Source organism: Rhinolophus ferrumequinum, chromosome 25, assembly GCF_004115265.2.
Source record: "Rhinolophus ferrumequinum isolate MPI-CBG mRhiFer1 chromosome 25, mRhiFer1_v1.p, whole genome shotgun sequence".
Lineage (NCBI taxonomy): Eukaryota > Metazoa > Chordata > Mammalia > Chiroptera > Rhinolophidae > Rhinolophus > Rhinolophus ferrumequinum.
Genome location: NC_046308.1, coordinates 29,320,148 through 29,332,251, shown reverse-complemented (window position 1 = coordinate 29,332,251; position 12,104 = coordinate 29,320,148). Strand labels below are relative to the sequence as shown.

The 12,104-nt window shown below is 33.5% G+C and overlaps 1 protein-coding gene across 4 annotated transcripts in view; it reads left to right on the top strand.

Annotated features, from left to right (window-relative positions):
* Nucleotides 1–12,104, top strand: part of ARHGAP32 (Rho GTPase activating protein 32) — a 319,193-nt gene that overhangs the window by 283,522 nt on the left and 23,567 nt on the right. For all 4 annotated transcript variants that reach the window (XM_033097361.1, XM_033097360.1, XM_033097358.1 and 1 more), the window contains one exon: nucleotides 6,633–6,782. In XM_033097361.1, the coding sequence (XP_032953252.1) occupies nucleotides 6,633–6,782 (150 nt within the window). The remainder of the gene's footprint in view (nucleotides 1–6,632; nucleotides 6,783–12,104) is intronic.

Sequence of the window (12,104 nt, the reverse complement as noted above, 5' to 3'; positions counted from 1 at the left end):
GATCTTAGCCCTTCCGCCCTTACCACTGCATTCCAGTGTTTTTCTGTGATAGAGATAGTTGTGATCAAAAATTCTGGCAGCTGGAATTAAATAATCAATTACCTGTCAAGACAGGTAAATTGCACTGCATTGGAAATTTAAACTAATAAAAACATTCAATTTAGTTATATTCAAATTTGAAGATCTAACAACATTTCCAAATATAAATGTCTCTTCATATTAATTTTGTCTTCACTGTATATTTTCTTCTCATTTCTTAAACAACAAAATGGCTCAAATGAGCTTATTTTAGACTTACACTGTCCCCCACCCATTGCCTTTTATAACAAGCTAGTAAACTAGTAAAATTACTTTTTGAGGAATAGAAGTCTGAAATACTGTCAGTAATATCAAAAGACTTTTACTGAGGGTAGTAGAAAGGGAATTTGGTTTTAATCAGTTAAGGTAGAATACGGGTTTGGTTTTAGGCAGTTAAGTGCTTACAAAAACATTTTAGCACAGTGAATTAGAATGCCATTTATAATGACAAAATAATAGCGACACTAAAACTGTACAACACAGTTTTAATCTTTCTTTGAAGACTTAGAAATCATTTAAGACTGTGTGTCTTAAGTGTGAATATTCGTTATTTCAGTGTCTCAGATTGGAATATAGTCAGGAAAGACCACCCCCACCACCTCTCTCATTACAAGTTTAGATTTAAAGTTCCCCATTAATTTAGTAAATTTTGGGGAAAGCTAACAGAAGCTAGTTGGCCACACAGCGAGGAAGCCAGGTTGCACATTTATCAACACAATTTCCAGAATGCTCAAGTGCCAAATGGGCACACTGAGTTGCTAATGACACTTTCCACTGGGTTTAATGTGTCATATTGGAACCCTTACTTAATTGACTCGTATGTCATTATTTAGGAAAAATAAAGTCTTTACCCTAACATGAAAAGATAGCCAAGTTTCCTTGTTCTTGAGCCAAACTTAGCACACCAAAAGCAGAGTCAAAGCTACATAGCTTCTGCAAAGCCCAGTTCTCCACAGGCTGCTTTCTGACTAATGTGATTTTATTGTGTATGAGAGTTTGGTTGGAGGATCATAATTATAAATCAGTTTCCATACAGCTATCATTGAATTGTGAATGTGTATTTTTCTGGTTAGTATGTAATTAATTCCAATCATTAATTCCAGATATGATATTGCTAATTGATGTGAAAGGAATAAACATATTTCTTTCTCTAATAGTGAGGTTCCCAGTTCACTGTGACAAACTACTCATGCAGTATTTTAAATGTTTTAGTTCCATTTGTGCTGAAAATTCCCTCTCCCTCCCTCCCTTCCTCCCTCCCTCCCTCCCTTCCTTCCTTCCTTCTAGGAAGTGTTATCATGGACTTAATGGATTTTTATTTATTTGATGTTTCACACTAAGTTACAGTCAATCTGTGTGATGTTTGAATCTTTATGATGTCCCATATCTGCCCAAAGGAGTCTGTGCAACTCAGTCCTGTTGGCATAGCTCCTAATGGGTGTAGGTGTTTCCCTTTCTGTCACCACAAAATTTCCCAGTCTCACCTAGTGTTTTACTGTCAATTTGCAAACAGGCATTTCTTTAAGGAATCCTGGTTTATTTTATTACGGAATGATATTTAGAAACCCAGATCTGAGACCAGAGGTGTTCATTGCAACTGTAATGTCATTGTTTTTAAGCCTTTTCAGTGGCTAGAGCTTAGGGAAAATGTGTGTGTACAGTAATGCGCCACTTAACGCTGGGGATCCATTTTGAGAATTGCATCATTAAGCAGTTTCCCCATTATGCAAACATAATGGAGTGCACTTAACACAAGCCTAGATGGTATAGATTACTATACACCTAGGCTCTATGGTATAACCTATTGCTCCTAGGTTACAAACCTGTACAGCATGTTACTGTACTGAATACTGTAGGCAGTTGTAACACAATGACATTTGTGTATCTAAGCTTATCTACACATAGAACAGTTACAGTAAAAATACCATATAAAAGATAAATGGTCTACCTATACAGGAGACTTACCATGAATGGCCTTCACAGGACTGGAAGTTGCTCTGGGTAAGTGGTGAGTGAATGGGAAAGCCTAGGGCATTACTGTACTCTACTGTGGACTTTATAAACACTTAGGCTACACTAAATTTATTTTTTTTTAATTCAATAATAAGTTAACCTTAGCTAATTGTAACTTCTTTATAAGCTTAATTTTTTTAACTTCAACTTTTTTGTAATACCACTTAGCTTAAAACCAAACTTTGTGCAGCTGTGAAAAAATATTTTCTTATATCCTTATTCTATAAGCTTTTTTCTGCTTTTAAAGTTTTTCATTTTTTACTTTTTAAACTTTTGATAAAACTAAGACACAAATACACATTAGCTTAGGCCTACACAGGGTCCGAATCATTAATATCACTGGCTTCCACCTCCACATCTCGTCTCACTGGAAGGTCTCAGGGACATTAACATGTATGGAGCGGTCGTCTCCTATGACAATAAATACCTTCTTCTGGAATACCTCCTGAAGGACCTGCCTGAGGCCCTACTTGATGAGATGTCACTCTTTTCAGAAATATGACCATGATGATTTGCTTGGTTGTTTCTTCTTTTTATCATAGATTTGCTTGTAAGCAGATAATGTACCATGAACATTCCTCTCTATTAATGAAAACCTTTTGGTGTTAAGGTCTGTGTTTTTAAACTTTTTAAGGAGCTTATTGTGGTTTGCAAAAGCTTCCGCTAAACTCTTTACAGTGAAATTTCTTGGGGGTTCTTCTTATGGGACCACCCTGGTATATGTGCTTTGTCATTGGCATGACTATCTTTTAATTTTGGGTTCATGTTCACATTTCCAACTCATTGTTAATATTACCGTCTTTTTTTTTTTTTTTTTTAAAGATTTTATTGGGGAAGGGGAACAGGACATTATTGGGGAACAGTATGTACTTCCAGGATTTTTTCCAAGTCAAGTTGTTGTCCTTTCCATCATGGTTGTGGAGGGCACAGTTCAGCTCCAGGTCCAGTTGCCCGTTGCTAGTTGCAGGGGGCGCAGCCCACCATCCCTTGCGGGAGTCAAACCTGCAACCTTGTGGTTGAGAGGACATGCTCCAACCAACTGAACCGGCAACCTTGTTGTTGAGAGCCCACTGGCCCATGTGGGAATCGACCCGGCAGACTTCAGCATTAGAAGCACAAAGCTCCAACTGCCTGAGCCACTGGGCTGGCCCCCAATATTACCTTTCTTTTTGACTATTATATTCTGGAGATTACTCCATATCAGTAGGTAGAGATACTCCTTAAAAAAGAAAAAAAGAAAAAAAATCAAGCAGTAATCCTCTATGCAGATGTATTATAGTTTATTCAACCAGTTCCCTATTAATGCACATTTGGGTTTCTAATACACCCTGGGGTTGTTTTTAAAGTAACCTTTCAAAATGTTCAAACTGTTCCTGTGTTCTCATTGCGTAAAATCCAAGCTCTGTATTACGGCCTCTAGCACCTGGCCTTCACGTCTTTCTTCAGCCTCAGTGCATACCACCGTCTTCCTTGCTCGGGACACTCACATCTTCCAACTCAGATGTGACTTCATCAGACCTTCCTGGCCACCCTATTCAATGTAGTTTCTTTTTTGTGGCTATTAGTTCACTCTCTTCCTTCCCTTACTAGCAGTTGAAAGCAGTCTGAACTTACCTTGTTATCTTAACTTGGGCAGCATCATACAGTGGCTTGGGTTTTGAGCCAGACCACCTGATTTTAAGTCCTGGTTATGTGTCCATGGACATGTAGCACACTGTGGTGGAGTTTCTTCAAAATATGGGGATAATAATAGTATTTTCCTTATAGGGGTCAGTGAGAAATGAATGATTGATAAATATAAGCAGTTGTGTAGTTGCTGGCACTTTCTAAGAATAAAATAAATGCTGGCTATATTAGTATTATTTAACTGTTTATTCATTGTCTTTCTCCCCTCAGTAAGCTCTGTGACAGCAAGAAAGTTGTCTCGCTTGTTTCCCACTGTAATATCAGGAGTTGGAACAGTTACTGAGATATACTAGGCACTTATGTATCTGTTGCTAAATGAATAATAGTTAAAATTTAATTCCCATTCCTTTGTAAGCTTCTTGGAAATCTGAGACTAAAAGAATGCTTTCTCATATACATAATATGCAGTTGCCAAATTCAACAGATTTTCATCAAATTCGGCATCTAAATATGAATGCCTACTATTAACATGTATCTTGGAAGTTCTGGCCAATTATTACAACCTAAAACAACTCAGAAATTATTCCTATCAGGAAAAGGATAGAATTACCATATTTTTGACACAATTATATATCCGTGAAATCCAAAAGGATCAACTAAAGTCCTTCTAAAATTGTGGAGAGTTTCGTAAAGGATCAGTTTTGAGCTTGTAAAGAGATTATTTTCGGGGCGGCCAGTTAGCTCAGTTGGTTCAAGCGCGGAGCTCTTAACAACAAGGTTGCTGGTTCAATCCCCACATGGGCCATTGTGACCTGTGCCCTCCACAACTAGATTGAAACAGCCACTTGACTTGGAGCTGATGGATTCTGGAAAAACACACTTAAAATTAAAAGTTAAAAAAAAAGAAAGATTATTTTCTAGCATACTAGTAATTACCAGTTAAGGCCATACTTGAAGAAAAGCATTATTTTACAAGAGCAGCGAAAAAATGTAAAATATCCAGCAGTATCCCAGAGAAATATGTGGAATGTATACTTTCATAAGGAAAATTAAAAACTTTACTGAGAGATATAAAAATAAAGAAAAATGAAGACATGCCCTGTTTCCAGGTGGAAATATTGAATATTGATTGTAGAAATTAAAATTCTTTCAAATATATGAATATACAAATATATAAGTGTAATGTTAATACATTAATGATATATATAAATGCATGTTAAATGATTGTAAGCCAAACTCATTTGTATTTTTTTGTAAATCTTGTCAAAATCATTTTAAAGTTTATGTAGAAAATGTTTGAAAGTGAACATAAATGGTTTGATGGCCACTCTTTACCAACGATTCATAGCACACTATCTCCCAGCAACTAGGGTAGAATAAAAATTGTACAAGTCCAGTAACTTTTAATATAGTAATACTATGATCTGTGTGACATATTTCTGAAGTTACCCAACTGTGCTATAAATGTCTCACTAGCAGGTAAGGAAGCACATCATTTAATTTTTTTTTTTTTACAGCATTTAATTTTATAGCAAGGAATCTCAGACACAGGAGAGGTTGTAGTTTACCCAGTATGTCAGAGATAGCATCAAAATTATACTGGTGATTCTAAGTAAATTTTTAATAATTGATATAGAAAAAATAAATTTCCTATTTAATCTGCATACAGTCTAGGATGACTGTTTTTGTCCCACTTTGCCCAGGACTTTCCTGGTTTTAGCACTTGAAGTCTTATGTCTCAGGAAACCTCTCAGTTATGGCCAAACCAGTTACAGTTATTCACCTTCCTACAGTTTAAAAAATGCTTATGTCTGTACATAATATTTCCTATAAAATGAAATGGATGGCAAACACCTGATGTGGTCCAGAGTAATCCATCTAGTGGTCCATGTAGGCCACAAGTTACTGTCAGCATACAGAATTTCTATAGGAGGCTTCATCAGTTCAGGGGATTTAAGATTTAGGTTCACTCAATCTATATAGTAGGATCCAGTAAGACTTTCAGTAATCATCTGCAAACTGAGTAAGAGGATTGAGGCCATATGGCTTAGCCTTCCATCCAGCAGCTAATCTCTGGGCTTCTGATTATTTGTTGTATGTTGACTTTTAGAATTAATTTTCCTTGCAGGATGCACTTCTCAGCAAAAGTCATTTTTCTAGAGATTTGTTTGCTTTCCGTTCCTTCGCTGTTGTCTTTCTAATATGTCAATCCATGGAAATATTTTATTATTGTTAATTTACTTATCTCTTGCCTTCATCTACAAAGGATTTAATGTGATATATTTAATATACTCTAGATGAATGTTAATAGAAGATCTAATGCTTTTTATGTGTGCATGTTTTTAATTTATAACAATGAGTTGGACAAGTGTGTTCTCTATCATAATGGCATTGTCCTCTTTATAAAATGAAAAAGAAGTTGTTTCTTTTTTCTGTTTTACTTTTCACATTACAAATGCTATGAAAATTTCTAACCATGAAGTAAATTATTTAAGAAATTGGCTAGAAAGGCAAACCACATTTACACTGTTTTAAGTCTCACTTATTATAAATCTCTACAGCAACATATTAGAGTAAGACTCAGGTACCAGTCATAATTCTGTAGCATCCTTTGGCATGCATTGGGAAGATGGCTGATTTACCAAGCTTGATTTAAAAGTCACGGATTACAGTACTTAAATTTGCTCACAGTCCCATCAAGTAAGATCACAGACTGGTGAGAAGAAAGTACAAAAATAGGATATTATTTATAAAGGAACTGTTTACTAAACTTCAGTTGAAAATTTCCTGCAGAATATACTTTTAATAGATTATTTTGCAGTCAGCCTGTCAAGATCTCCATTTCTTTTCACACTAAGTAAAAATGTAACCTCTTACCACAACTAAGGTATTTTCTCTGTATTACTATTTTTCAGTGTCTAAAAAGCACGGCAAGCTCATTACTTTCCTACGCACATTCATGAAGTCTCGTCCAACAAAACAGAAGCTGAAGCAGCGGGGGATCTTGAAAGAGAGGGTATTTGGTTGTGACCTGGGGGAGCACCTTCTGAATTCCGGTTTTGAAGGTAAAAATAACATTCATAATCTTATAATTTCAGCTTCTGACTTCTCCATATTGACTTTATATAATCAATAACACAGTAGATTAGACAAATAATATCTGTTCCATTTAAGTTGAGCAGCGTACATTGAACATTCTCACGTATTTACCTTAGTTCTGGAGATAGCTGAGAGTAAAGAGAGGTCTAAGAATGAACTTTGACATCAGAAATACTTCTGAACTTTTTAGGAAGAGTAAGACATTCACACAAAGGCTACAACAGCACTGTTAATTTGCATTATTTTTGTATCTGTCCAGACAGCTTCCTTAGCCAGTTTTCCCTCTCATGTGTTATTCCAAAATATTTTTAATTTCTTTTTTGAGGAAAACAGTCATAGTTTTGAGACTATAAAGTACCCAGACCAGTCTCCTAATGTTTTTAGCTGAAAATTTAAATTTTCTCTATAAATTAAATTCTGACTCAAGAATTCAGAGGTTAGCTGAATGGATGGAGAGGATAGAAAGAAAGGTAATAAGGAGGTTTTCCTTTGATTTCTTAAAATAGTGCTTTCCTCTACTAGTTCCTTTAGAGGTGCTAAACTATTAAAGAAGTGCCTGGAGTACCTATAATGTTGACAAGTACCAGAAATAGATGATTTGTGAAGTTCTGAATCCTGGTCAGAAATACCCATTGTACTTTTTAAGACCACTGATGGAAACTAGTGTAAATACCAATAAATATCAAGTTTAAATTAAGGCCTTGCTCAATGCTTAAAGAATACCAATGTACTTATAATATGAATGTCGTGCAAACTGTATCATGTTCGTTTAGAAAAGACACAATATTATTCTAAACGGGTGTTATTCCCAAACTAATATCAACTGATTACAGTTACTAAAAACAAACAAAAAACCAGCAACAAACAAAAAAACCTGAGGATTATTTTTGTAATTAATCAAATGTGCATGAAACAAAATGAGAATATCAAGAGTGTTGTAGAGGGGGGAAAAATCAATGATCGATAGGGAACATCTAGCTTTCCCAAATATTAAAACACTATTCAAAACTACAATGTTATTAGTGTAGAGAATGAGGTATGAATGAAACAGCTTAAAATGTTCAGAAGTGTCATTACTGTAGATAAAAATCCACTATTATAAAGTATGGTTTTAAAACCAGGTCATGAGGAGGAATTACTTATTAAATAAATATTAAGAGAATGAAATAGCAGTTTTTGAAAAAAAATTCTTACATACATGACACTGAAAAATTCCAAATGTATAAAAGAGTTAACTGTTTTAAACTCATAGAAATGCTAATATGATATGGCGTTGTTTTGAGGTCAAAGAGGAATAATAGCTTTCTCATATTAAAAAAAAACAAAGGAAGATGTGGTCTCAAATATATAATTTCCATAATGAAAATAACAAATGTAAAGGAAAGGTACCACAGACTGGTGAAATAATATTTGGGGGGATATGATGAAATGCACCTAATATAGTATATGACAATATCATTTAGATTTATGAGAAAATAAAGCCCCTGAGTAGAGCAATGTAGAAAAGATACAAACATAATTTTCACAAGGAGATAGTAAACAACATACAGAAAAGTGTTTCTGTTCATTTGTAATCATGGAAATGTACCTTTAAGCAATTTTGAGATACCATTTTATATAGATAAACATTACTAACAAAATTGCTCTTCTAAATTATGATAATGTTCACCTTAATCAAATCGACAGCCAGATACTTCAGCAAAATTGGTTCATTTGGGAACAACAAAGAATTGCAGTTTGGGGCACGTGTCTAATTGAGAATCACGCCCAAATCCAGAGAAACAAAGGAGAGGAGTGCTTTTTTATGGACTTGGGAGAGTCTTTTCTAAGTCTAATATCCATTCGAGGAAACTGAAAGTTCAAAGTATCGTGACTTTTCATTGGCCGAGTGAAGGCATTCTCCCATTGGCTGAACTGTTACTGGGAAGGAGGAATCTTTTCTTCCTCCTGCTGAGGTAGTGAAGTATCACTTCCTGTGATAAAAGATCAGTTCCTGTTAGAGATGCAAGGTATGTTTCTTGTAATGTGCAGTAAGTGACACATGCATAAGAGCTCACTATTCTAGCCTCCCAACTTCATTTTAAATGAGATGTTTGTTTATTAATTTTCACAATATCCAGTGACATTAAAAATAGCAGTAATTTTCACCTGGAGGTAAAAATTGTTGGTTTCAGGTAGCTCTGTAAATTATTGCCTTTTTGAAAAACATTATTTGGTACTTCATAGCAAGAGACTTTATAGTGTTCTTTCCATATTGCAATTCTTAGAGATTTAAGGGTATATTTCAATAGAAACAAAGTGTTCATTACAGCATTATGTATGAGAGCAAAATAATTGAATACTCAAAATTTAGGGAAATTGTTCTATCTTGTGAGGCTGTTAAAACTAAATTTGAATGAAGTGGAAATTTGAAAAATGTTATATATGTAAACAGTAAATTTACCCTTTTGAAAGTATAAATAGTTAGGTGATATGTAACGTGAATACAGTTATGGTGGAGTGTTACATATAGAGCATATCTTTGTGCTTTATTTCTTAGTTTTTTTGCGTTTTTAATTAAAAAGGAAAAGAACACTAGAAGAGTTTAGAAATGAATTTAATAATCTTGGAAGAGAAAACTCTCTACTAATGGCTGACCCAGAGGAGAGTCTATTCAAGTATTTAGAAAAACAAAAAATATTAACTTGTGACATTAGAGTATAATTGTAATTTGATAAACTTTAAAAGGCAGAAACCTTGAAGACCGAAGCTAGATACATTCTAATTGCTACATTAAAATAACTTACTGTTTGATGGGCATGGTGAAAAATAAATAGATATTCATATGAAAGATAGTCATTCAAATATGCAAATGAACATTAACAGGAAAAGGGAAACTGTTGAAGTTTATTAACTAAAATTGTAATTAGGAAATAAAATGGTTTTTAATATTAAATTGATTTATTAGTTTGTATAGATTTAATAAATGTGTGAGGAATTAAACTTTTTTTTAAGATTTTTGAGACTTCGTATATACTGTATATAGTCTATAACTACAGTTATACTGTGTATATATAGACTATTTTAAAGTCTAAATTAATTCAATGAATATATATATACATATATATATATACTATTTGAAAGTCTAAGTGAAAATAATTATAATAATCATGAAGAGGAAGAATGATATATTGACATATATACATAATTGTGAGGAGAGATGATATATACATAGAAATGTAATGTGTATAATCATTTCTCATGATTTTTCTGTTGTACTTTGGACTTTAGTGTCCTTACTCTATATGAAATAGATTTTATACCAAATTTTCTAAGAAGGAAGCTCTTATCAGAACAATGTTTTACTATGTGACTCATTCTCTGAATTGTATTCCTGGTGAATAATCAACTTTATAGAGAGATTATCTTGTTATACTTTCTAAACTTTTAAGCACCTCCCTCTTGGAGCAAGTGACAAACCTGACTTGTTTCTTCTATAGAAAGTGTTGTAAAAAAACAACATGTAGGAGCTTGACAAGGCATTTTAAAAATTATTTTATTTGTGATTCCTGGTGCCAGAAATCACTCAGGATGATCTTACAGACCTACAGTAAACCACAATGCTTATAATTGAGTTGATTAAAATATCACAGTTATCTATAGAACTGATTTTTTTTAAAAAAATCTGTCCACATAGTGTTTTTTGTGTGGCTAGATCAGATTAATTTGTCATTTTCGTGGGCATCCTTAATTTTAGAGTCAAAATGTTTTTTTGTTATCTTGGTTTCTTTTTGTATTTCTTTTTCATTTTGTATTTCTTTTTGTTCAACCTTGCTTGGATATGATAATATGAGGGAGTGTTTTCCAGTTTGTTCCGCTATGCTCATTAGCTTTCAAACATCAGTTCAGCAGATTTTAGTTGTACTGAGAAGTTTGTGGTGTGCTTCCATTCTTAGTAAGTATGACAGGAGAAAATGGATGCCTGAAAAATAACAAGTTTAGTAACTAGTTTCATGCATTCCATAACTATGGTAAAATCTATTCCAGCGAAACAAAGTTTTCAAGTGTCATTGATTTTTTTCATAGGACTTGTTTTATTTGCTGCACATGTTTGAAACTGAATTTCCTTAAAATGAGATTTGAAATGAGATTGCTTTTTTTAAAAAAATGAGAACTTTATAGAAAACTAGGTAAAATTATATTTGGTACAAAATATAAAAAAATATTTAAAACTCTGTTGCCTGAACATATTTCTCTGTGTTTGAGGTTATTTGGCCCTTTCAGCAAGAGGTATTTTTGTTTGTTTTGGTTTTTGTAACTATTGTAAATCTGCAGGTATTTTATAATGAGAGCACACTAAAAAAAAATAAGGCTCAAATAATTCCTGAAATTAATCTTTTAGGTAACCATATTTTCCTAACCAAAAATCATGATGCATTTTCTAATACCACTCACCAATGTACTTCTGGCCTGGAAGCTACCACCCTGAGAATGGACCTTTACTTTTTGATCTATATCACAGATTGCTTGCGTGACAGATTGCTTGCGTGATGCCTGGCATATAGAAGGGATCTAATAAATCATTGATGAATGAGTGAGTGAGTGAGTGAGTGAGTGAATCAATGAAGAGAAAAGAACGAATAAAACTAGAACTGTCAAGAAAAATCAAGGACCAATTCTTGTCATATTATCTCATATTTCTTTTAGCCATGATTCTAATCTTAAGGGTCATCAGTTTTAATGTAAACATTTACTTCTTATTATATTGTCATATAATGATAAAAAATATAGATAAAAGTGGACCAGAAGTGTTTTACTTGGAGAGTGTGGAAATAATTCTTAAAGACGTATCACTTTTTGGCAGAACTATTTTGGAGTTTCAGTGGGTCCTTATTTCATGTGCACTAGAGTGGTTTATTAGATGGTTTGGGGGGAAAGGTGGCTCATTAAGATGTCTTTTTAACTAAGATTTTTTTCTAATATGTTGGGTTCTTATGTTGCTTTCTTATATGTTAGTGAATAAACCATATCTTTTTTTTTAACTTCAGACACCGTTCTGTAGTTTCTTTTCTCTTTTCTTCAAAATGAAAGATTATGCTTTTTCTCTTTAATTTTGCTCTATTTTAGTTAAATATCTCATTTGCCTCTCTTAAAGTTCCAAGTAATAGCAGTGTTTAGTTACATAATTTTAGTTATGAAGACTCCTTATGCGATTGTTTTGTGAACATGCCATCCTTTTACTTAGGGAACATAAAATGTAAGAAACAATTCAAATGTTTTCATTGAAGTATTATGTCTGTAGAGGCTTA